At 39.3% G+C, this 26,987-nt stretch overlaps 1 protein-coding gene across 1 annotated transcript in view; it reads left to right on the top strand.

The window, feature by feature from the left end:
- The window catches only part of pgap1 (post-GPI attachment to proteins inositol deacylase 1), a 145,028-nt gene that overhangs the window by 45,847 nt on the left and 72,194 nt on the right, over positions 1 to 26,987 (top strand). Inside the window, exons 12-19 of the mRNA XM_060828014.1 lie at positions 915 to 966; positions 1,719 to 1,799; positions 5,049 to 5,124; positions 5,232 to 5,305; positions 5,409 to 5,460; positions 10,234 to 10,300; positions 15,230 to 15,338; positions 22,791 to 22,829. Of these exons, the coding sequence (XP_060683997.1) occupies positions 915 to 966; positions 1,719 to 1,799; positions 5,049 to 5,124; positions 5,232 to 5,305; positions 5,409 to 5,460; positions 10,234 to 10,300; positions 15,230 to 15,338; positions 22,791 to 22,829 (550 nt within the window). The remainder of the gene's footprint in view (positions 1 to 914; positions 967 to 1,718; positions 1,800 to 5,048; positions 5,125 to 5,231; positions 5,306 to 5,408; positions 5,461 to 10,233; positions 10,301 to 15,229; positions 15,339 to 22,790; positions 22,830 to 26,987) is intronic.

Here is a 26,987-nt window from a genome sequence, read left to right as displayed (position 1 = left end):
TTGCTCTTTCTTTATAAGCCTATTGTCATTTTGGTCCTGTACTTATAAATTATTGGTTAAATGCACCAGATTTGTTTTTACATCTTATGATTGATGGTATTTGTAGTATTTTTTATGTAAGATGGTTGTTAAGGTTTAACATTTTTTCGCAGTTTATCTTCACTGTTGTTACAGATTGGCAGTATGTCTAGTTTTACCAAGCACACACTCTTGAAGTATCTCCCCCACCATCAGGATATCATGGCACTTTTCTTATTGTACAGTATGTTAGTGATTTTTTTTGTTATTCGTGGGAAAAGTTAACCATGGCCAGTGCACGCACTGAAATATTTCCCCGATAGTCTAGTGAAACAAGGCACTGATGAGGTTCAAAAACCAGTAGAAAGTGAAAAGTTTGGTTGATTTTCTGAAGAATAGAAAAGATACATATTTTCAGACTGATCAGGTTAATTTGATATGTTCATTGTTGTCTGCAACTAGATTAAAAACGCAACCATCGTTCATGGCCAGAAATTAATTATATTTTCAAAGGCTACAGAAATTGGCTGAGATAAAGGCAGAATAGGTACCAAGAAGTAATGAAATCAAGAATTCATGATTTAGAAAACTAGAAGTAATGTTGAAGCTCTTTTTATGTTCCATTTACATTTTTAATCTTTGTGTAGTGCACTCTCTTTCTTTATGTTTGACATTTAATCTTGATGTGAATGTAGTGAATTATATAATGTGCATGATTATGGTTGGCTTTGGCTACCCTCTTCTTTGCAATTTGCATATTTTTAAAGATTACTTTACCTTTTAATATTTGCTTGGGAATGTGGCATGAGTTCTTTGATCCACTGCAGTGAATGTCAATAGTTTCTAATTTTGATTTTATCATAAACATTTGACCTGCAATTCAATTTTTCATGCAGTCAGGAAGGCATTGACTTGACTGGGGAAGCAGAATTGTTGAAAATGTACAAGGTAAGATTAGAATTTTCATTCTAATGGCACTGCATACAGTTCTGAAGCTATTTTGCCTGATTAGAACTCTTGTTTTTTTTTTGGCTTTTCTGTCCAGACTGTTATCCTTCATTATGTTGTCTGCATACATGTTTCAGTTCACTTTGGTTTTCCCACTGGTTCAATCAAACATGACTGTCTTCCCATGTAATCTATAAAAGTAAATTACTCTTGATGAAGCATTATGATTTTAGGATGAAGGTTAAACATATGTATGGATTGCTAGTGGCAATTCAAGCATGCAGTGTAAGTAGTATGTTCAGTCTATATGTATCTTACTTAAGCATAGAAGGAGACACAGCATTGTTTGAAGAACCATACTGGAGTTTGTAACAGCATTGTTTTGATTCTCTGCACCCAGATTATTCTATCATTCTAATTCCGAAGTATCTTTCTAAATATATGACCAAAGTTTAAGCTTAAAAAATTTCAGTATTTGAATTAAAAACTTTTGTGTTAATTTATAAATATGAGAGTTCTATTTGTCAGGAGTATCAGTTGGAATGCAATTTTAATTATTTTTCTATCAACTATTGGAACACATTGATATCCGGCGCCAGTTCTTTGAGTTAATTATCTGGCCAATGAATCGGGACTAATCATTTAATTAATTGGCACTACCTTCAACTACAATTATCATCCTGGATTTTCTAAGATTGCTAGTTTAATTTAGTACATATTTTCTAAATCCTAATCTGCTGTTTGTTTTTCAGATAGTAAACTTCAATCTGGATGATTACCGTTCTTTCTCTCATTTTATCATTCATATATCTAAGGCTAATGTCAATAAACGGGTAAGTGAAAACACAATATGACATTCACACAGTCTTATCTGCTTCCATTTACAAAATATTCTATTTTACCTCTTCCTCTGCTGAAATATTTGCAATTATTGCTTTTTATTTATAATTAGTGATAAACGCATGTATTTGTATAAAAGGAACAATGAACTAATTCTGGCACTAGAGAGATGAACATTAATTTAATACATCAGATTTCAGATCCCATCTCTGCGGTCTTATCCAGATTATCTGGGGGAGGGAAAGTGTTTCGGGAGCATTCGCCTCCCACTTGCTTAAAATGAGATTCTCAACATTTTACGAAACCAGTGATATTGATACCAACTGCATTTTGAAAAGTTCATAATATTTAGCTTTGATTGTCTTGTCTGAAAAACTATCCTAGATATAGCTGTTTGCCTGAAGCTAATACTTTCTAATATCTATTTGAAAAATGTATATTGCTATTATAAATTTTTGTTGGGCTAGTCCAACTAACTTGTTTGACCCGAAAGTAATATTCTGCTTTTATCCAAACTATTTACTACTTTGTATGTCTTAATGAAGACTGCATTTACTTCCTGTTGACTGCAGTATAACTGCTGGATTGGCTACAACTGTTAAACTTATCTCTTCCATTGCTAGAAGAACTTAATCTGTTTTTTGAATCATGGCTTACTTTAAAATCTAACAAACCTTTTAACACTGGTGGACTCAGCTTTACATGGTGTAGAGCATGATGAGAGGCTAGCTATATCTTTATATCTTGGACAGGTGTCTCTGTTACCATTAGGTGCTGAATTCAAATTTATACCTTCTGTATGGCTATACCATAGTGTTTGTGAATTCACAGACTTTCTACTAATATACAGTTCTATTAAACTTGGTTATCTTTTGGTCCTTTCCTAATAGTGACCATTTGTCATATGGGAACCTAGCCAGTGAATGACAGCAGGCTATTAAATTGTGTGGAACATCTTATCAGATTCAATTCAGTCCTTGCTAGTGCTAGCTTATGCACATTTCCAGCAACAGTTGCTGGAGCAGGAGACGTCTGACACAATTTTGAGATCAGGAGTAGACTATTCAGCTCTTGAACCAGTTCTAAATTCCGACTATATAATAGTTGATCTTTACCTTAACTTGACCTACCCGTCTGGTTCCATAGTCTTAAATACCCTTGCTTAAATAGTACATAGTTGAGTCAGGTGTGTTGTCGTCACCACTAACTCTGTACAGACTGACTGAGAAACATCTTGTCTGTGTGGATCATTTACTTACTACGTAAATTTGCTGATTCGTAGGGATAATTCATGGCGTTTTTCTTTCAGCTGAACTGAAAATGAAATTTGAATATTTAATTTGGTGTATAATGTGTCAAATCTTTTGACAGTTTTATTTCTATTTCATTGAACAAAAACAAGTAACAAAGACCACAACTGTCCTCATAAGGCATAATTTGCAGAATCCTCAATTCACGAGTCCTAAAGAGAAATAAACAAACCCATCACACTTATACTGTAAAATTGTCAGGCATTTCATTTGTTATTTTTGTTGCTGCTGTTGAGGAAAAAGTTATTGTTCTAAAAATTGACATGCAAAACAATATAAAATTTTGATGTGGCATGTTGCTAAAAATCTTTGAGTATGTGTGTATGTAATTCATGAGACTTGTCATTATTGAAGTAGGTATTGGATCATGTTGGGGTTGTCACGAGTTATTAAAAACATTATATATGCCGAATCAACAGTTTATACTGTAAAACAACGGCATGTTATCCTTATTTTAACCTGTGTCTTATTTCAAGAATAGAAGTCCTAGAGCAAATGCCCCGATTGTTTAGTAAATTTTCCAAAGGTGGCCTTAGATTTCTGTTTATGTAAGATCTCTGGGTATTCATACTAGTCAAAAGAGCTCGACCTTAAACCCGGTTTTTTTTAATCCTCATATTGCAAAGGTGAACCATATTGTTTTTATATGTTGTATAAATATAAAAGCAGTAAAGATGCTTCACATCAAGTTTGAATGGTTACGTTTCTACTTTGTTCTGCAATGGCAAAAGGAACAACTACAATTTAAAGAATAGTTTTGAATAATGTAATTTTATCATTAAGTAGTTAAATTGCTAACTATTTATTTGTTATATGTACCACATATCTCGTTATTTAGTACTTTGGGACCGGTTGAAAAAGTGTTTCATATAACCCTCTGCAATTAAAGAGCTGATTCCTGGAACCTTCAGCATAGGTCTCCCCCACCCACACTGACACTTCAGGGAACCCCTAACCCTCATATTACTTTTCTGATTGCCAGTCACTGCTGTCAGATTGAGGGAAGTCAGACTGCTAGCCAAACTAGTCTCACTTGATGTACATGTTGTGGCCAGCATTTCGCTTCTTTGTCCTGGGGTTTTGATCATGATAGCGGCAGTGTAGGTGGAGCAGAATCCTATAGCCACTCACTGTCTTTCTTGCACATTTTGCATGTGTCCAGCTTAGATGGCAGAGCCTAAGGGTTAATCAAGAGCCTAACAGTTCAAACTTGGGTCACCACCATTGCATCTGGAGCTACTGGGGCTCACGAAGAGTTTGATGGCCTCCAACACAATGCAGAAGGAAAAGATTGGGGCTGAGAAATTGCCTAATAACAGAACAAGTATCCAAGATCAGGATGTTTTCTCACAGTTGATACAATTCTTTCATACTATGGTCAGCCCCAGGGCTGTGACTGGAGGCCTTTTCAGGGTCAGTTTATTGTGAACAGAGTTTCAATTTTGGCATGTTATCGAACATGAAAACAAAGCCTGTTCTCTTTGGCTCTTTATTCCAAGATCATGCTTACCACTCCAAAAGGGCACCTTGGCTATCCAAACAAATTTGTAGAGTTCAGATCTGTTTTTAACTAGGCCTAATCTGTATACCATCTATTACATTCCAAATGTACCAACATCCCACTTCATTGGAGGCAGCTCATGATTTAAGTGACCAGCTACTGCTGCAAAACATGCATTTGTGAAACATGTTGCACCCTGGTGAAGGTGGGAATTATCATGTTCAGGATTTTTAGTTTTTGTACAGTTCTTTGATTTTCATCAGAAGGGTCTCCATTGTGATAAAAACCTGGGCCTGAAATTGTCCTTTAAGAATAATTTGAGAAAGTTTCTATTAGACACAAAGAGGTAAAAGTATGAAGACATTCTAATTTGTAAATACACAAGTAAGCTTATAATTTCTGTAACTATCCTGTTACATATTCTTTCACAGTTCAACATAGAATGTGAATTCTTGAGGGCAGAGTCCAGAATGATGACCACCCAAGTGACAAATATCCTGTCTTTTGGTACACAAATTTTTTTTCCTCATCTTTTACACTTATTGCAGAAAGCCTAATTAATTAGCTATGCTCATAAATTGCTTTGAGAAACTAAATTTATTCCTTCTGTTTAGGTACCTCTAGCAACAGAGTTGTTATAAACTCTGCTGGTCTGATTCACAAGGTGAAGCTTCAGAACTTTAATCAGGTACACTGCTATGTTACAGATGGACTTGTATAGCATTAAAACTTAGTTCAACGAGAGATTAACAAGCTTTTATAATTCCATTATTTGTCTCTGTTTCATTTAGATATATCAGGCTTTTAAAATCCATGTCAGGAGTAACTGCCAGTTTACCCATGGTAAGTTATCATTTTAAAACAAGGTGTTTCAGCATGTATCGTTGTTACTTCTTTTTAAAACACAGAGTCATACTACACAGAAAGAGGCCCTTTGGCCCATCATCTTCACATCATTCATGAAGCAACTATCTACCCTGCCTACTTTCCAGCATTTGACATGAAGCTTTGTGTGCTATGGCATTTAACCAGTTACCATTGTGCAGCATCTGAGACAGGAAAAGTTACGTATTCAGCCAAAGGCAATTTGAAATAGGGCCATAAAGATCCAAGTGCTGCTCCTGGAACACTTAAGCATCATCTCAACTCAGAAGGCATTCTACACGTGCCCAGCTAAGCTGTCTTTTACAGATAATGGTTGCAATTGGAGACTACCCTGAGCATTTCCTTACTTCAGTTTTGGGTACAACATTACACCATTGTATACATGGAACCTTTTGAATAGAATAGGAAGATATCTGGTATCAAGGACACATGGTTTCCCTTCTTGTCAGATTTTCATACTTCGCATTTCAGAGCAAACTAGAAGCGTAGAGAGCATATTTTCACTGAAGAAACCAAACTTTTGTTTTCATGGAGATCTTCTTACTGTTTCATATAATTTTTTGAAAATATTTTTAGTTGGTTCAAAGCTGATGATACTTTATTTATTCTCAATTGAGGCATTTGTCTGTTTCTCCCTGCATATGTACAGATAAGTGAAGTCCTCTTTGAAGTCAACCTTATTTTGATGGATTTATATATTTCCTTGTTAATAATGCCACTGACAATCTCCATTCTTCTAGAATTATGGCTGGGTTGAAGTGTTCCTTTAAAATTCTTTTTGCAACAAGGTGGCGTGTTTTCAAGCAGCAAACAGGACTCAAAGCTTTTAAAAGAAATTTGAGAGAGAAAGGTGGGTAGGCTGTTGCACCTGAAGTCCTTTATCAGTTTCTGCCTGCAAGTTTGGGCCACGTGGTCTCTCCAACCACTCATTGCATTTTTCATCTTGCTGAGAGAGGAAGGAGTCATACCATGCATCCAGAAGGCCATTATTTCCACAGAAGTCTCCATCTCAATGCCAAGGAGATATATGTAGCCATGAAATGAAATAAATTAGTTTGTGGACACCTTAGGTTTCAATGTCCTTTTGTTTCAGGCAAAAACTGCTATTTTGAAAGCCTAACATTTCGAAAGAACTGATGCAATTCATAGAATCATGCAGTACAGATGAGGCCTTTTGGCCTATCAGGTCTTTGCCACCAAAAAAAGCTGCCACCTACACATTCCCGCACGAGGCACGTAACTCTGAATGTGATGACACTTCAGATGCAGATGCAAATACCTTTTTAAAAATTGTGAAGTTTCCTGCCTCAACTCTCCTCCCAGGTAGTGGATTCCAGACCTCTCATCACTCTCTGGGTAAAAAGGTTTAACCTCAAGTCAGCTCTAAAATTTCTGCCTTCCACTTTGAAATTATGCCCCTTTTTAATTGACCCTTCAACTAGGAAGAACAGCTGTTTTCTATTCATGGTGGCTCAGTGTTAGCACTGCTGTCTCACAGCTCCAGGAACTCCGGTTCAATTCCACTCTCAGGTGACCGTCTATGTTTGCACATTCTCATTGTGTCTGCGTGCGTTTTCTCTGGGTGCTCCGGTTTCCTTCCACAATTCAAAGATATGCAGGTTAGATGAATTAGCCATGCTAAATTGCCCATAGTGTGCAGGGATGTGTACATTGGATGCATTAGTCAGGGGTAAATGTAGACTAATGGGGAATGGGTTTGGTGGGATACTCTTCGGAGGGTCAGTGTGGACTTGTTGGGCTGAAGGGCCTGTTTCCACACTGAAGGGATTCTATGATTCATCCTGTCTAACTGTAAGGATTCTATGCTTCATTCTGTCTATGCACCTTATAATTTTATACGTCTCTATCAGGCGCCCCCTTCCCCTATGCTTCACTGATGCTTAAAAAACAGAACTTATTCAGCCTCACTTCATAGCTGAAATGCACCATCCTAAGCAAAATCCGAGTGGATCTCCCTTGCATCCTTTCCATCTCAATCACGTCCTTCTTATAGCGTGGTGATGAGAACTGCACGCAGCGCTACAGCTACGGTCGAACCTAACTTCTGTACAGTTCCACATGACCTCCCTGCTCTTATAATCTGTGCCATGACTGATAAAGGCAAGCATTCCATATACGTTAACTACCCTGTTCACCTGTCCTGCAACCTTCAGGGATCTGTGAACAAGCACCCCAAGATCCCTCTGAGGTTTCTAGTGTCTTACCATTCCTTGATTACTCCTTTGACTTGTTTCTTCCAAAATGCATTGCTTCACATTTAGAAGCGTTAAATTGCATCTGCTCATCTGACCAATCTATTTATATCCTCCTGTAACTTAACACCTTCTTTCTCACTAGACGAAAAAACCCAAAGAACTGCAGATGCTGGAAATGAGAAACAAAACCAGAATGCTGGAAAAACTCAGGAGGTGTGGCAAAATCAGTGCTGGGACAGCAGAACTAATATTTCCGGTCCAGTGACCCTGCTCCGGACCTCCTCACTGTCGATCACGTGTCATCCACAAACTTATTCAAACCCCCACCCTCAGTATTTTCATCTACATCATTTATGAATATTATAAACAGTATGGGACTCAGAGCTGATCTCTGCGGCATGCCACTGCACACTGGGCTGCAGTCACACAAACAGCCTCCAACCACTAACCTCTGTCTCCTGTCACCAAGCCAAGTTTGGATCTATTTTGTCAAGTTCCCTGGGATCCCATGTTCTTTATCAGTTTCCCATGTGGGACCTTGTCATAGGCGTTGCTGAAATCCAGAAACCGTACTAACTACCATACCCAAACACTTGGTCACTCCTTGAAAAATTCCACCAGATTCGTAAGCCATGATCTCCCTATGACAAAGCCATGCTGACTATCCCTGATCAAATCTTGCCTCACTAAATGGAGATGAACTTTCTCCTTCACTATTGTAGTTTAGCATTTGAAATTGCATTATCGGAACAAGCATCATTTAATATCTGGACTGTAAACTTTTATTTTCAAGCAGAACTATAAACAATCATCTTTTGATTGACTTCTCAACTAGCTTTCTTTGAAATTCTTACTTGAAAACATTTAGTCGCACTGAAGTTGAATTTAAATCCTAAATCTGCTGTGTGATGACATCGGTGGCTATTTTCACTATTTTGTTCCCTCTGTTCTTCACAGAATTTTTTGAATGATTTCAGTTTTGATTTTAAAATCACTGACACTTTGATAAAGCACTCTTTTATATTTTCATCCATTAACAAATTTCTTGTAACAAAGCTTCTTGAACTGCTATAAAACTATCAGAAGTTGAGGTTTTTGGTGATCCCACCCACAACATATTCCTGGGTTTCTCTGTCTTTTTATTTCTTTCGCCCCTTTCTTTGTGTTGCTCCAGTAGGATAGCTTTCAGCTAAGCCACTGTGCTTTTGATGTTTCTGTTGGCAAATTTCTCATTGTAAATGAGATATAGGGAGGCCAGACAAATTTAGGATCAATCAAAAATGAATCAGTCCATTCATCTTCGAATTCCTGATTTTCAATTCTTTTCTTTTTTGCACCATTTTCAAAGTCGCTTCAATACAAGAGCCAAATTTTGTTTTCTTCAGTGATATGTCTGCTTTCACCTGACACGTGTTCATCATCACAGCATCAGCACCAGGGCTAGAGTGAGTGCATTTATTGATTAAAGTCTTCAAGCATATGAACAGCATCAAGGGTACTCTGATGTACTAAACTCATCAACGCCCTACTTCTGCATCTACCCAATTTTAGTGCACTTATTCATTCATACCAATCAATTAGCTTTTGATTGCAGTAATTAATCAGTTTACATAATTTTTGGCAAACGTTTCCATGCAGCCAGAGTGAATGCAATATTTTATTAATTAAGTCCTTTTCACAACTGTTGATTGGATGTGGGCGAAGTGCAGGCTGCCATTTTTCCTGGTGAAGCATTCAACACATGATTTTTTTACAGCTGCTTTTTAAGAAAAGTTTTTCATGGCAGCACGTTGTTGGAGGAAGTCACGGAAAACTGAAAGCATTTAAAATTTGATAGAGGTCAGTTTGGTGGCTGCATGTTCCTGGCCCCATTCTGAGCCTAGAACTATGAAACTTGCAATGTAGATATGTGTTTCCCAGCACCTCCCTCAACCCACTCCCATTTCTGGAAAAAGGTGTTTAGCTGCAGCTGAAATGGCACCTTGTTGAAAATCCATGATCTTCCAAAAGTAGATCTCTTTGTTTTCACAACTACTTCCATGCTTAAGTATCAAAAAACTTTATTTAATAAGTTAACACAAGATAGGCCACTTTCTTCCATACTTCTTACCATAATTTTGTAGCAAAGTTTGATCCCTGAGCAAAATGACAATACCATAAGGTAAGTCTTTTAAAAGTGGGAAGGAAACAAAAACACTACGGTAGAGCTGTGGTTGTTCATGAGGGACTTCAGAAAGTCATTGGATATTTGAGTGCTCAGCATTCAATTCTAAGTTTTAACACCACCACTCCTATGTAATGATGTTAATTTTAATGACTTGAGGGACAACTGATTAAAAAGTCCTGAAGAGATTTAATGTTTTCAACTCTGGATAGTTTTCACTATTTTTAAGGTGTTATTTTACCAAGTAACATCTTCAGACAGGTTATCGTTACCTCTGATGTGTTCAAGGTCAATGTAAATGCTTCCTTAATGTGTTAGTTACGTAAGTCTCTTTTTTTTTTAATTTGACAGGGAAGACAGAGGATGTGTACAGATTTCATGTACCATGGTCACATGAAGATTTTGTTGTGACAACAAGGCTAGTATTTTATAAATTGATAGACTTAACTATCTTAAAGTTTAATCTTCATGTTTTCATATGTAATGTTTATGACAATCTGGTTTTACTTTCATTCCCTCTCCTTTTTCTCTGTTACTTTTTGTACTATTTTTGTCCCTTCCTATCCAAGGAGAATTGGAACCAAGTGGACTCTGACCTTCTGACTGTGGGAGACATTGTCTTATTACCCCTGTCTGCATGCAGGAGAAAGTGAGGTCTGCAGATGCTGGAGATCAGAGCTGAAAATGTGTTGCTGGAAAAGCGCAGCAGGTCAGGCAGCATCCAAGGAGCAGGCGATTCGACGTTTCGGGCATAAGCCCTTCTTCAGGATTCCTGAAGAAGGGCTTATGCCCGAAACGTCGAATCTCCTGTTCCTTGGATGCTGCCTGACCTGCTGCGCTTTTCCAGCAACACATTTTCAGCTCTGTCTGCATGCAAAAGAGGAAATAGAGTTCAGGGTGGGAGGGAAAGAAGATTTAAGCAGGGGCTCACTTTGGGATAAATTAATAAGTGCCAAAGCACCAGAATTAAAAAGGGCAAGAATCTGAGATCTGGTTTAGGTGAAAGAGCAGAGTCTCAGCAAAAGACAAAGGAACGAGTATCTGAGTTTTGTTCAGCCTCTCTCTTAGACAGAATGGATTGTCTTACAGATGCAAATGCATTTATTTTGGAGTTCCAGCCAAGCCAGAACAGTGTTCCCAGAGTTAACTACAAAGTGTAAAAATAAGAAAGAAAATCTGAGGGCCTTAATTGGGAAGGCCATTACCTTGATAGTTTTGAGAGGAAGAAATGATAAAACAGTAAAGTCTAGAGGAGGAGTTGAAGGATTTGACAAGACAGAGTGTGAATGCTGGGTTAGGAATGTCAGACTTGGTGTCAGTTAATAGTAGGAATGACCGCATGTCAACAATCTCAAGTTCAGCATGGACAAGTCATTGGTGAGATTTGACTTGCACTGATGAGTAAGTTTCTGAACGCATATAACTAAAAATCAATATTTTACACACATGGGAGTGTAACATTAAGTAGATTATTACAACATTTTAGATATAGAATCATAGAGATGTACAGCATGGAAAGAGATCCTATGGTCATCCATGCTGACCAGATATTCTCAATGAACGTAGTCCCATTTGACAGCATTTGGCCCAAATCCCTTTAAACCCTTCCTATTCATTTAACCAACCAAATGCCTTTTAAATATTGTAATTGTACCAGCCTTCACCACTTCCTCTGGCAGCTCATTCCTTATATGCATCACCCCCTGCATGAAAAAGTTGCCTCATAGGTCTGTTTTAAATCTTTCTCCTCTCACCTTAAATGTATGACCTCTAGTTTTGGGCTCCCCCCCCCCCCCCCCCCCTCCCCCCCAACCGGGGAAAAGACCTTGTCTATTTACCCTACCCATGCCCTTATGATTTTATAAACCTCCATAAGGTCACCTTTCGGCCTCTGAAACTCTGGGAAACTAGTCCCAGCCTATTCATCCTCTCCCTTAGCTCAAGCCCTCCAACCCTGGCAACATCCTTGTCAATTTTTTCTGAACCCTTTCACGTTTCACAACATCCTTCCTATGGTAGCGAGACCAGAATTTCACACAGTATTCCAAAAGTGGCCAAACTATTGTCCTATACAGCTGCAACATGACCTCCCAACCCCTCCCCTTACTCAATGCAATGACCAATAAAGGCAAGCATACCAAACACCTTCTTCACTATCCTATCTATCTGTGACTCCACTTTCAAGGAACAATGAACCTGCACTCCAAGGTTTCTTTGTTCAGCAACACTCCCCAGGAGCTTACCATTAAGTCCTGCTAAGATTTGCTTTCCCCAAATGCTGCACCTCACACTTATCTAAATTAAATTCTATCTGCTCGGCCCATTGGCCATCTGATCAATATACTATGAGCATGCTAAAATCTGAATTTTTCTCGTAAGGTGCTAAACTAAATATTAAGTCTTCTGCGTGATAATATCATTTCTTGTGGGCATGACTGATTTTAAAATAATAAAGCAATATACATGTAATGCTGCAATTGCATTTGATCACTTTCTAAAAATATCCAAGTGACCATTATATAACAAGGTGGAACAAAAGCTCACAATTAGTGTATGATTTTCTGTCACTGACCTTCTAAACATTTCAACTTGATTTTATAGACAGTGTTGCAGAATGAAGGGGTGTAAAGTACTTGCATGGCATATCTATAGATTTTTTTTGCCAACTAAGAAGGTGGAGAGCAGTTGTTTGGAGTTAATGATGATGACTGATGCAGCAAGAATTTGGCATTTATCGATCTTGGCAGCCTGTAAAATGGGATGTATTGGCGAATCACTTGGACCTAATTGGGACAGACAGCATGGGAAGTGCAAGTTTGCTAAGCTTTCAAACAATTCCTAGACTTCTGTTTGTGTTTGAGAGAGATTGGTGAACCAATTTCATCTATTTTTTGTTTTTGCTAAGATTGTTTAGTTGAAGACACCTCCCATTGACATGCATCTGAATCATATTTAAAGCAGGTTTGTTCAGTATGATTTCGATGCTCGCCAAGCTTGTAGTGATCAGATCATCATCATTGCCACATGATCTAAAACATGTACGATTTAACAAAGCAGAAGCACAATCTATTGACAATATGTTTTAGGTTTTAAACCATTAGCAACATCAGGATAAGAGCTACGAAAGGGTTTTACAAACTAACTGATCGGCAAATCAGACTCTGCTATACACACTTTCAGAGACTGGTGCTGCTCTGTTATCTGAAACATTATATCCTGACCATCTGCTCCTGTTTATTTTTAAAAAACTCTTCAGAAGTACTTTTTTCAAAATTTGTACATTTTGATTTGGGGAGGTCAGAATCAGAAGTCAAAATAGAATTAAATCAGTATATCTGTCTGCAGTAATTTCTACACTCTAACTCTTGCTTTGCTATGCTCAACAGTATCTGTCATTTAATATACCCTTTGCTCACATTCGACTTGCTGTAATCTTACCTTTTTGACTCAGTGGTATCCCGTTCCTGTCAATCGCTCATTTCAACAGATGAAGGTTGTTAAGATGAAGGTTGGATGCATTGAAATGGTGCTGCATCATCCATTTTGCCAAAATTATACATTGCAACCTTCGTTGACAGTCATTCAGCACTCTCTGTTGCTCACACACCTCAACTGTTTTGAGAAAACTGCCAACTACCATTTAAAGCAAACCATATTCATAAACTAGCATCCCCAGTTTCATTAATTTCCCTTGTTTATGGTTTGGTGATATTAGAATTTTCAGTTGCAGACTGAATGTATTTGGAGAATCATTGGCTTCCTCAGTATAGGCTGGGTACTGACGGCTAGCATGATGAGAATGCTGATAATCCATTGTTTAACCTAACATGCTGAAAAGTAACAACTGCAGATCTGAGAGAATGTTCGCCAGGAACAACCCCTCATCATGGCTTGTTAACCCTTATTTGGTGTCCCACAGTGACAGGATCCTTTTTAGCCATTTAGGAACTGCCCTAGGCCTCTCTCAGCTCTCAACATAAATGGATCATCAAGATCATCTAGGCTGCAACTAAGGTGTAGTCCAAACAATGACTATGTAATGCTAAACAAAATAACTGGACTCCCCAGTAAGACTTATAGAGCAGTCAGACTGCTGTTCTTCCAAAGGCTGGCCCTGCTTTCAGTGTTTCACACATACTCATTTACAAGCAGCCACTGAGAACAGGCAGAGAAAAGATAATGGATGGCAGTTTCCATGACACTAGAAACCTGACAACTAAACTAGATTATGATTAATGAATTCTGGTCTGACCAATATACAATTCCTGTCTAACAGCAACATGGTTGATTTGTGCTTGCTCAGTTAGGGATGGGCAACAAATAACAGCTGAGTAAGTGAGATCCAAACTCATAACTCGTCATTGCAACTTTAACTCAACTTAGTATTATGTGGCATCAGTTCCTTACACGTGGGATATTACACAAAAATTTCTTTCCCTTGTAGGCACAAAGCATTACTTCATCACTTTAAAAGGAGCTTTATAATTTGGATCAAAAGTGATCGACCAGAAACGGTGCAATGAATTTTCCTATTAGATCACAATCCCAATATGAGGCTCAGTTCTGGATCTGGAACCTAGAAGCTGCTACAGCAGGAGGTTCCTTGTAATCTTCACACATGTCCTTTGTACTCTTCCCACACATAACCAATTAAGGTCTGTCTCTTGCAGCCAAATTCAATTAAGGACTGCATTTGGCCCAGTAAAGTGGGAGGCCCAATCAGAAGGCCTTTTGCCATGTATAAAATGGAAATATTCTTAACCATATTGTTAAAAAATGAAGAGCTTCTCATGACCTCAGCTATCAGGCCATTGCTGTGGAGAGGGGTTCCATTTGCTCACATCCCAATTGGTATGATGGAAATAAGATATCTCCTGGAAGGCTGCATTAAGCTTATTTCTCGACTTTGGCCTTGACAGGAACATTGCAGTATGGTTGGCATCTTTCCTTCAATTGGCCAAATAATGGACCTATTTGGCTACCCGCTGTTGTTAGGCAGATAACCACAGCCAAGCCCAGTCTCTTCCAGCAACACCATTGGAATCAGGACCATACTGGCTAATCTACTCAATGTACTCTTTCCTACTTTTGTTCCAATTCCTGCCTGTTAATATTGCTTTCAGAGGTGCAACTAGATTTGCTGAGTGTTTTCAGAATATATTTACTGTGTAGGAAGCTCTAATATTGACAAGATGCTGTTATGTCTCCAGTGATTTGAAAGTTCCTAATGGAATGGTGTCTGAGGCAAAATATTGGTTCTTAGCAATGGATAAAGTTGCTGCAGAATTTATTTTAGTTAAATTGGTTTGCTGTATTGAATTCTAATATTCTGATATTTTAATTTCAGTGTGCCTTCTTCTACTGTGATCTTTGCTAAACTTCACAGTGCAAGACCTGAAAATGATAGCTCCGTACCAGAGTTGCAGCTTCACACGGCTAGAAGTTGTCAATATGAGGTAGATCACAGTCTTGTTTACTCTTCTGTAAATAATTTTGCCCATCTAGCACTATAACTTGGAGTAGAGTCGAGAGTGAGTGCTGGAGAAGCACAGTAGATCAGGCAGCATCCGAGGAGCAGGAGAATCAGCGTTTCGGGCATAGACCCTTCAGCAGGAATCCTGATCCAGCACTACACCCTCGACTCTGAGCTCCAGCAGACTGAAGAGGCTGTATAAGTGAGTCAGTGCTGACTGTGAGCATGGTTAAATGAGTTATTGCGTATGGGATCAATAACTTGTCTGTGAATCTCAAGCATGTGCTTTCATCGCCGATGCGTTAAATTTTCCTTGTTGATATCAAATTTTAAGATTTATCCTCCAAGTTAAACATGTTTCATAAGATTCCCAAGAACACAATCTGAACATACAACAACTTCAGGTCAAACAGATTTTTAGTAATTAAAAATGTTGCTAAAAATTGAGGCTTTTCAGCTTAAATACAAAAATGCTAAACTTAAAACAATTATAAGAATTCATTCTACAAAAAAAGGTTATAATTGGTTGGCAGGTTGACTGTTATTGGCTGGGGCTTTGTCATGGAGAAAACAATATGGGCTTGTAGGCTGTTCAGGCTCCCAGGCAATTCAATAATCTCTCCATTGCTTGCCTTCATTGGTCAGTGCATTGAGTGTAGGAGTTAAGCTGTCATGTTGCAGCTGTACAAGAAATTGATGAGGTCACTTATAGAATAATGCGTTCAATTCTTGTCTCCCTGCTACAGGAAAGATATCATTAAACTTGAAAGAGTTCAGAAAAGATTTATAAGGATGTTCCCGGGATTGGTGTGTTTGAGCTATGGGGAGAGGCTGATTAGGCTGTGGCATTTTTCCCTGGAGCATCAGACTGAGGGCTGATCTTACTGATGTTTTCAAAGTTTGTGAGAAGATTTGTAGCTCGGGTACTCGTTGTTGTGGTTCTGTTCGCCGAGCTGGGAATTTGTGTTGCAGACGTTTCGTCCCCTGTCTAGGTGACGTCCTCTGTGCTTGGGAGCCTCCTGTGAAGCGCTTCTGTGATGTTTCCTCCAGCATTTATAGTGGTTTGTCTCTGCCTCTTCCGGTTGTCAGTTCCAGCTGTCCATTGTAGTGGTCAGTATGTTGGGTCCAGGTCGACGTGTTTATTGATTGAATCTGTGGATGAGTGCCATGCCTCTCGGAATTCCCTGGCTGTTCTCTGTTGGTTTGTCCTATGATAGTAGTGTTGTCCCAGTTGAACTCATGTTGCTTGTCATCTGCATGTGTGGCTACTAAGGATAGCTGGTCGTGTCGTTTCGTGGCTAGTTGGTGTTCATAGATGCGGATCGTTAGCTGTCTTCCTGTTTGTCCTATGTAGTGTTTTGTGCAGTCCTTGCATGGGATTTTGTACACTACATTGGTTTTGCTCATGCTGGGTATCAGGTCCTTCGTTCTGGTGAGTTGTTTGAGAGTGGCTGTTGGTTTTGTGTGCTGTTATGAGCCCTAGTGGTCGCAGTAGTCTGGCTGTCAGTTCGGAAATGCTTTTGATGTATGGTAGTGTGGCTAGTCCTTTGGGTTGTGGCATGTCCTCGTTCTGTTGTCTTTCCCTTAGGCATTGTTGATGAAATTGCGCGGGTATCCGTTTTTGCCGAATACATTGTATAGGTGTTCTTCTTCCTCTTTTTGCAGTTCTGGTGTACTGCTGTGTGTTGTGGCCCTTTTGAACAGTGTCTTGATGCAACTTCTTTTGTGTGTGTTGGGGTGGTTGCTTTCGTAGTTCAGGACTTGGTCTGTGTGTGTGGCTTTCCTGTATACCTTTGTGGTGAATTCTCCGTTAGGTGTTCTCTGTACCATCACGTCTAGGAATGGGAGTTGGTTGTCCTTTTCTTCCTCTCTAGTGAATCGGATTCCTGTGAGTGTGGCGTTGATGATCCAGTGTGTGTTCTCTCTTTCTGTGTTTTTAATGATTACAAAGGTGTCATCTACATATCTGACCCAGAGTTTGGGTTGAATTTGCGGTAAGCCTGTTTGTTCTAATATTTGCATTACCACTTCTGCTATGAGTCCAGAAATGGGTGAGCCCATGGCTGTGCTGTTGATTTGTTCATAGGAGAACCACTAGGACTCATAACACAAACCAACAGCCACTCTCAGACAACAACTCACCAGGACGAAGGACCCAATACCCAGCATGAACAAAACCAATATAGTGTACAAAATCACACGCAAGGACTGCACAAAACACTACGTAGGACAAACAGGAAGACAGCTAACGATCCGCATCCATGAACACCAACTAGCCACAAAACGAAACGACACGACCAGCTATCCTTAGTAGCCACACACGCAGATGACAAGCAACATGAGTTCGACTGGGACAACACTACTATTATAGGACAAACCAAACAGAGAACAGCCAGGGAATTCCTAGAGGCATGGCACTCATCCACTGATTCAATCAATAAGCACATTGACCTGGACCCAATATACCGAACACTGCAACGGACAGCTGGAACTGACAACCGGAAGCGGCAGAGACAAACCACTAAAATGCCGAAGGAAACATCACAGAAGCAGTTCACAGGAAGCTCCCAAGCACTGAGGATGTCACCTAGACAGGGGACGAAACGTCTGCAACACAAATTCCCAGCTCGGCGAACAGAACCACAACTTACTGATGTTTATTAAATCATGAGGGTTATGGATCGGGTGAATAGCCAAGATCTTTTTCTCAGGATAGGGAGTCCAAAACTGGAGGGCACAGATTTAAGGTGAGAAAGAAAAAATATAAAAGGGAGCCGAGGGGCACCCTTTTCATGCCGAGGGTCATACGTGTGTGGAATGATATGCCAGAGGAAATGGTTTTTTACACCATCTTAAAAAGCCTCTGGATGGATACATGAATCGGAATGGTTTAGAGGTATGTGAGCAAATACTGGCAAATGTGACTCGATCAGTTTAGGTCAGCATGGACAAGTTGGACCGGAGTGTCTGTTTCTGTGCTGTATACCTCTCTGATTTGATTTGATTCAATTTATTCTTGTCACATATACCTAGGAACAGTGAACAGTTTTGTTTTTCATGCAGATCATACCATACAAAGTGCAGTAGAGTAATAGAACAAAGTGAAAAATACAAGGTTACAGCTGAAGAGAGTGAGATCCGCATTAAGTTTAACATTTGAGAAGTCCATTCGGAAGTCTAATAATACTGGGAAAGAAGCTGTTCTTGAAACTATTCATACATATATACAAACTTTTATATCTTCTGCCCGATGGAAGAGGAGGGATGAAATTATAACCAGGGTGGGAGGGATGTATGATTATGTTGGTTGCTTTCCCAAGGCAATGGGAAGTAAAGATGGCTCTGACTCAAAGTCTTGAACACATTCCTTTGTTTGCAGAGAATGGGTCCCTACATAAGAATGTATGTCACTTCTAACAACTTTAATTTGGTTGATATGCTTCTTACTAGGGTAGTTTATTCTGTAAGTGCCCCATCACCAAATCGTATCTAACAATGGGTGATTTGTTTTGAGTTTTGTGAGTGTAGGCTGCTTGAGTCCAGTCTGTATCATACTTACTACGAAGTGCCAAAAAAGGCATGATGCCATTTAATTCCATCAGCCAATTGCTGAGGCATATCTGGCATTACAGCAGTGCTGAAATTCATATGCAACATTGCTCAATTGTGTGACAGGCCAAATGTCCTTTTGAACTGATGGCAACACTTTCTTACTGGAAAATACCACTTATGCAGTTACTGCATTTTGCAGGATGAAACAGCTTGCTTAACCTGTTGTTCAATTGTTTATTTACAAATGAATTTCAGTTCCAATGTGATGCCAGTGGTTAGCACTGCTGCCTCACAACATCAGGGACCCGGGTTCGATTCCAGCCTCAGGCTGTCTGTGTGGAGTTTGCACATTCTCCCCATGTCTGTGTGGGTTTCTTCCGGGTGCTCCAGTTTCCTCCCACAATCACAAAGATGTGCATTGGCCAAATTAAATTGCCCATAGTTTCAGCCCTGTGTAGATTAGGTGAATTGTTCAGGGTAAAAATAGATGAATTAGAAATGTGTTAGGGTGGGATACTGTTCGGAGGGTCGGTGTGGACTTGTTGGGTCAAAGGGCCTGTTTCCACACTTAGGATTCTAATCACAGATGTACAGCTGTATGGCTCTAAAGGGTACCTCACTGGTCATAGACTGCCATTTGGGAAAAGACTGATTTATTCCTATTCTTTGTTTCCTGTCTGCCTACCAGTTTTCTATCTATTTCAATATACTATCCCCAATCCCACGTGCTTTAATTTTACATGTTAATCTCTTATGTGGGATTATAGTTTTCTGAAATAAACCATATCTACTGATTTACCTTCATCATTTCTACTGGTTGCATTTCTCAATTCCAGTAGATGTATCAAGTATGAGTTTCCTTTCATAAATCCATTTTAAGGTCCCCCACCAGAGTTAATTCTCTGCTCTGCCACCCTCAGTACTTCCTCCCTTTTGAATTAGAAACCCATTTTTCATCACTTTTTAGTCAGTTTTCCATGGATATCACTGTCTCATACTTCTGACACTCTACTTGTGCAACTGAAATCAATTGTTTCCTCCTCGTTTCAATTTCTCGTTACATCAGCCTGATAATGTCGAGTGTTAGCAAAAGATATCCTCACTTTGGCATCTTCATCTGGTGTTGTAGATTATTGAGCTACTTTGAAAGGGAATGAGTATTGGACATTAAAGAAATTATCTCACTTTTTCTGATGAGAAAAATCTATTCCATAAGATTCAAAATATTTGTTGAATCAAGTGATGCAGTATGAAGCTTCCCAGATTAGCTTTGCCTACTGAATCTACATGTCGGATCCAAAGGATTTATTAAGATGAAGTTTTAAGGAAGATGAAAGCAAATCTTTTGTACTGCATTGACAATTAAATTAATTACTGAAGATTAGGGACTTCAGCAAATAGTGCATATTTCTATTTATACCAAACACACAGGAATTGAAAGGGAGAGGATAGGAGTTGATATTTCAGTTCATTTAGTTCTGCTGCAATTAGTTAATGGTTTAATGAGAGCTATTACGGCATTAGGTTATAATTGAGCAACTCGAGATTATGTTCACAGATGGTGAAACCTTTGCAGTGTGCACTTGCCTTCATTGTATTTTGCTGAACATTTCTGTTGGAATCAACATTACCCCTATCCATTAAAATTTTTTCAGCGGTGGTGTTTCTCATTTTCTTGTCAAAACCTTTATTGGAGTGAAGCTAGTGATTTTACTGGTCATGAATTTGTGCATTGTGTAGATGACCATAACGTAATTGCTGTTTATGCTCTACATCAGTTCTTTCTGAAAAGCAAGATCTTGTGGAAATTGATAAAGTCCTTCAGGGCTTTAATTAAATAATTCTAGCAGAATCAAATGACTAAACAAATTATTTTGAAAGACTGTTCAGTTGTGCTCCTTTTCTTAACTGAAATATACAGCATTTAATAAAGGCTCTTATTATAGTTGTCAGATTTTAAATGTACAAAACATACATTTTTGTCTTTCCTAAAATTATGTCGTCTTGGATTGGTCCACAGAACATGATGTGAGTGAGTAACAGAGGAGTGAAGTAGGGTTATTCAGCCTCTTGAGCCTGCTCAGCTAATCAGATAGATCATGGCTGATTGTCTACTGCATTGTTATTTTCCCATGCTATCCCCATGTTCCTTGATGTCATTAGTATCCAGGAATCTAATCTAATCTTTAAGCTTTGAGCTTTCAAACCTGCTGGAGTAATGAGTTCTAAGGATTCTGTTTCCTCTGCATGAAAAAAAATTCCTTCTCATCTCACCTCATAAATGGTATGTCTCTTATTCTGAGACTGTGTCCCCTGGTGCTATACCCGCCAAGCCTGGGGACATATCTTTTCTGCATCTACGTTCTCTAGCCCTTTAAGATTTTTTTAATGTTTCAATTAGATCACTCTAATTTTTCTAAACTCTGAAGGATACAGGCTCAGTTTCCTCATGGGACTTCCAATCATCCCAGTAATTAATCTGCTCAACCTCCATGCCAATCCTTCTCTGGCATGTAAATCCTTTCTTGGGTCAGGGGAGTAAACCTGCACATAATACTCCAGGTGTGTTCTCACTGAAATTGTATACAATTGAAGCAAGTCATCTTCACTTAATACATAAATCCTTATGTGATGAAGACAAACATTCCATTTGTCTTCCTAATTCTTGCACCCGAATGCTTTCTCTTAGTTACTTAAAAGCTTTGCATCCCTTTGCATCTGAGACTTGCCAATTTCTCATAATTGAAGAAATACAGTGCACCTTCAATTCCTCCTACAATTAACAACTTTATATTTTATAAGCCATGTTCTTGCCCACTATTGGAACTGTCCAAATCCCCTTGAAACCCCTTACAACATACATTCTCACCTAGTTTTACGTTAACTGCAAATTTGGAAATATTATGTTTGATCCCAAAGCCAAAGCATTCTTGATAGATTGGGCCTCAAGCATTGATCCTTGAGGTTCTCCAATAGTTATAGCCTACCAACCCGAGAATGACCTGGTTATCCCTGCTGTCTGTTTTCTTTCTGTTAATCAGTCCTTAATCCATGTCAGTAAATATCCCTATCCCACGTGCTTTAAATTACTTTGGACAATAAGTAGTTATTTTAAGCCAGTCAGCTGAATAGTGTTACAGATAAACATAAATATTTCAGAGATGGATAAAGAGGAAAAGTTGTCGTCAATCGTTCATCTTTTAAGTTCTTTTCAGAAGAATCCTAATTAGTAAGATAGATATTTAGATAGAGTTTTCCAGTTTTCACTGCAGTCTGTGGTTCAGAAATTCTGTTAAATTATAATAACTGCGAACACAGCTGCATGACATTCTTTGGAAATGAATGTGTGTTGACTGATAGCTGAATCCCATTAAATATTAATAATAAAGAGTAACTGAGAGACCTACTCTGTGCTTAAAGTATGAAAAAAGCCATGAACATTTTGAATAAAAGTAATTTCTACAGGTACTAAATCATTTTAAAAATAGTGACATTACTTTGTCTTGTTATGTCAGAAATTCTTATTCATTTCAACAACAGGGCCAGCATGGTGACTCAGTTGTTAGCATGGCTGCCTCACAGCACCAGGGACCCAGGTTCGATTCCGTTCTCAGGTGACAGTTTGTGTGGCATTTGCACATTCTCCCCATGTCTGTGTGGGTTTCTTCCAGGTACTCCAGTTTCCTCTCACAGCCCAAAGATGTGCAGGTTGGGTGGATTGGCCATGGTAGATGTGAGTTTAAGGGATACGATGAGAGTCTGGGTCTGGATGGGATGCTCTTCAGAGGGTTTGAATGGACTTGATGGGCTGAATAACCTCTTTCTGCACAGTAGGGATTTGATGATTCTATCTAAAGTCAGAATTTTGTATGCTTTGTTTCAGATAACCATCAGGACTTCTTTCCTTGAAGTACTTGGGCAGGTAAAGTGAATCTGTTTTAATTTACATTTTGTCTGTTTCTTTAGGGTGTTGCAAACACCACTTGAATATGTCTAATAATTAGGAATCTTTAATGTTCAACATTTTTGAAAAATCTCAGCTTCTCTATCGTTTTCCTCCACACTTTTCCTCAATAATATTGCTGCAGAGTTTGTTGAATGGCTAGTCACGTATATTTAATCCTGCTGGACGTAAATTTCATGCGAATAAATCCTATAGACCTGTGCAGGCAGATATCAAGGACTGGATTTTCATGAAAAAGTGAGAAACATGAACAGCAAAGTTGCTAACTCCACAAACCCATCTCTGATAAGGAGACTCCCAGTGGCTAAATTTTCATTCTAGGATGGCAACAGCAGGTTGGGGTTTGGCCAGCTGTCTCTAGTAGGCCTCAGATGGTAGCACAGACTATTAGCTGTATAAATGACAAGGTAAAAGCCCTGCTCCTATTGACTAGAAATTTAGTAAGTTGTGATCATGACTGTCAGGAATTCAGGCCCTAGGTATGCCTCATGCACTCTCATTTCTACAGACTCTTTCCACTGCTCCCATGTTCCTAGCATGCCATCATACCATTTTCATTGCCCAATGACCCTACGTAAAATCCTGCACATTCATTTTCCCAAAATGCAGTATGTTCAGAACTAGTAACTCATTGCCAAGTCTTTGGTAGACCTTGAAACTGATGGTATAAGTGGAGGTTTTGACAAAGCTAGGTGGGATGCTGATAGGTGGGCAAAGGTAGGAGGTGATTGTCATAGGTCGGTGGGAAGTGTAGAATGGATACCTGGGAAGGAAGATAGACATGTAGGTCAGGTTAAGAGGGTTATGCCGAGTCGGAGGGTTGGACCTTGGATGGGGGTGGGGGAATGGAGATTTGGAAGCTGGTGAATTCAATGTTGAGGCTCTGTGGTTGTAGGCTCCCGAGGTGGAAAATGAGGTGCTCCTCCTTCAGGAACCCTTGTGGGTGGTCTTATTTAGGCGATGAGGGAGGCTCAGAATGGGAATGTTATCAGGGAGTTGGGGTTGGTTGGTGCATATAGACCAGAGATGTTCCCTGAATCCTTCCATGAATTTGCACTCGGTCTCTCCAATATAGAAGAGATCACATTGAGAGCAACTGGTGTAGTTGGAATGATCCTTTGGAGCCTTGGATGGAGGTGGGGAAAGAGGTGTGGGCATAAGTTTGCACCTCTTATGGCAGCAAAGGAAGGTGCCAGGTGTGGAGAGGGGTTAGTGGGGAGTGTGGACCTAACAAGGGAGTAAGAGCGATAACAGTCCCTACACAACACTGATAGGAGTGGGATGGGAAATATATTTTTGGTGGTGGGGTCTGTCTGTAGGTGGCGGAGAATGATGCACTGGATTTCAAGATTAGTGCAGTGGAAGGTGAGAACCGGGGGATTCTATCCTTGTGATTAAGGGAGGTGGGATTCGAGAGCGGAGGTGTGGGAAATGGAGGAGATGCAAATGAGGGTATTGTTGATCACAGGAGAAGGAAATTATGGTCCTTGAAGTAGGAGGACATCTGGGATGTCCTGGAGTGGAATTGCTCATTGTGGGAGCAAATACAACAGAGGCAGAGGAATTAGGAGTAAGGGATCATATCTTTACAGGAGGTGTGGGATGAGATATAGTCAAGGTATCTGTCGGAGTCAATGCATTTGGAAAGATGTCAGAGATGGACAAGGCCAGTAAGGGGAGGGAGGTGTCAGAGATGGTCTACTGAATCTGAGGTCTGGGTTGAAGGTTTCGCTGTAGTGGATGAACTGTTCAAACCCCTCATGGGAGCACGAGGCAATGCCGTTGCAGTCATTGATTTAGCAGAGGAAAATGTGGGAATGATGCCAGTGTAGCTATGGAAGCAAGCAGGGCTGCCAAGATTAGAACATCTGGTGAGAGACCATGTGGGTTTGGGGGCATACTATTGTAAGGGCAGGAAATGAGAGTGGTGAGCCAGAGCCTGGAGTGACGAGCAGTCAGAGTTGGCAGGGATTGGTAGGAGATGGTTTTGCTTGGGAAGGGGGCTGAGCCTTGGGGCCATTGGGAGACAAACCTGTAAGTAGAGGAAAAGACAGACTCTTAATGGGAGAAAGAAGAGCTACAAAGCATGGAGAGGGGCTGCAAAGGGAGAGAATCACTACAAATGGGAAAGAACAGATTTAGGTCTTTCAGCAATAGAATGCTCAACTGAGAAGCATGAATTTCTTGAAAATGAATGTGTTGTCTGTAACTTAAGGCTGCAAGAGGTGCTGGAGCTAATATATGTGGGAAAGCTATATTTGCTGAAATTGGAATGAACACTATCAATTGGATAATTTAGTACTGAGCAGCTTTACTTAATGAAGGTTTGCAATAACATTGTATTGGTTCTCAAAGTATCTTGTGAATTATTTAATACATTGACTGCATTAGCTTCAAATAAGCGCAGGGGGTGGGGGTCATAAAAATGGAGAAGTCTAGCAACAGTGTTGCAGGATATTAGTCAGACCAGTTGACAGTTTGATCCTGACTTAAGTGGAAAGTTTTGTGGTTCATACAAACAAGGAACAAGAGTAAATGACTTGGCCCTTTGAGCCTGCTTTGCCATTTAACATGATCATGGCTGATCTGATTTTAACCTCAACTATACATTATTCTATACCCTGATAATCTTTCATCCTCTTGGCAATTTAAGAATCTATCTACTTTTACTTTAAAAATATTTAAAGATTTTGCATCCACTGCCTTTTGAGGAAGGGAATTCCAAAAACATGAACTGTCTGAAAGAGAGAAAAAGATATTTATCTCTGTCTCAAATGGGTGACTTCTTCTATTTAACCTATGACCCTTGATTCTGGATTGTCCCACAAAAGGAAGCATCTTTTCCATATCCACCTAGCGAAGATTCTCTCAGGATCTTAAATACTTCACCCCCCTCTTCTACACTCCAGAGCCTGGCTGGCCCTTATAAGGCAGCGTACTCACTCGCTTAAATTGTAAGATCTAAGTCAGTTACAATTATCAGCTGAGTTGAGAGGGCCAGTTTACTGGTCCTGATTATTTGCGAGATCATTCCAGGTACAAAAATGTTTTCATAAATACTCAATCAATGGTTTTCAGTTGATCCACTTTAGGACATTACCTCTGTCTGACTGGGCACATACATTCTTTCTGTTCTGTCGATTGAAGCTGTCTTTCTGTCTTTGGTCTGAGTGATGGTCAGCTTGCTTCTCTTACTTCCCACTATCTCTTGATTTTATCCTAAAAATGGTAATCATGTGCCTTTTATGACAGTTTGTTCTTAAGATTGCTAACTTCACAGATCTTTACCAAGACAATGTGGCATTCGTAATTTATGAGCCTGCGTAGAGTATATAAATGCACCCCCTCCCCCCGGCCCGGTGGTTTATTATTATCCCAAGTAATGCATCTTAAATGTTTCACCATTCTGAAAAGTTCCAAAGCCTATCAATATCTTGTAACTAAAAGAACCACATTTGACTCCACAATAACTGTTGATTCGTGAAACATGTTCAAGCTGAAAATAGCCATACAAAAGGCGAGCATTTATCTTACCAGCAGCATCATTTTAAACTAGCTTGTACATACAAATATCTCCCCAAGCTATAAATTGGCAGCTGTGTTTGCCTGAATTGCAATAACAAGGACATTTCAAAGGTTGGCTGTGAGACGTATGGTAATGGGCTAAAAATATGAAAGACATTGTTTAAATGCATCACAAAGCATATTATATTTTGGATTGTACCTACTTTCCCTTTGTGAAGAGCCAGAGTAGGGGTGAAGGGTACATTTTGCTGTGTTAAATCTTCTTTATAAGAGAAGGTTATTCTCTTGAAAAATCTGTAAATGCTGAGTGTCTACTCTCTGCCTGATTGCTGTGAATTATTTAAAATTATATACTTGACTAATCAATGACCAGAAATTTCTATGGTTAACATGCTCAGAGTTCTTTTGTAGATGGGCCAATCCCAGGTTACAATTTTTATTTCAAGTGGTCATTTCAATTCACATCAAGGCTACCTTCATGATGATAATGTCTGCATTTATATGGCAGCTGCCAGACTTGGACTCAACTCCAGATTTGTTTCTGCCAGGTTTTAGTCTATTTATATTGCTCAGCTACTATCTGAGTGGAAT

Source organism: Hemiscyllium ocellatum, chromosome 7 (assembly GCF_020745735.1).
Source record: "Hemiscyllium ocellatum isolate sHemOce1 chromosome 7, sHemOce1.pat.X.cur, whole genome shotgun sequence".
Lineage (NCBI taxonomy): Eukaryota > Metazoa > Chordata > Chondrichthyes > Orectolobiformes > Hemiscylliidae > Hemiscyllium > Hemiscyllium ocellatum.
The sequence above is the reverse complement of the archived record's forward strand: the minus strand, read 5'-3'. Positions and strand labels throughout refer to the sequence as shown.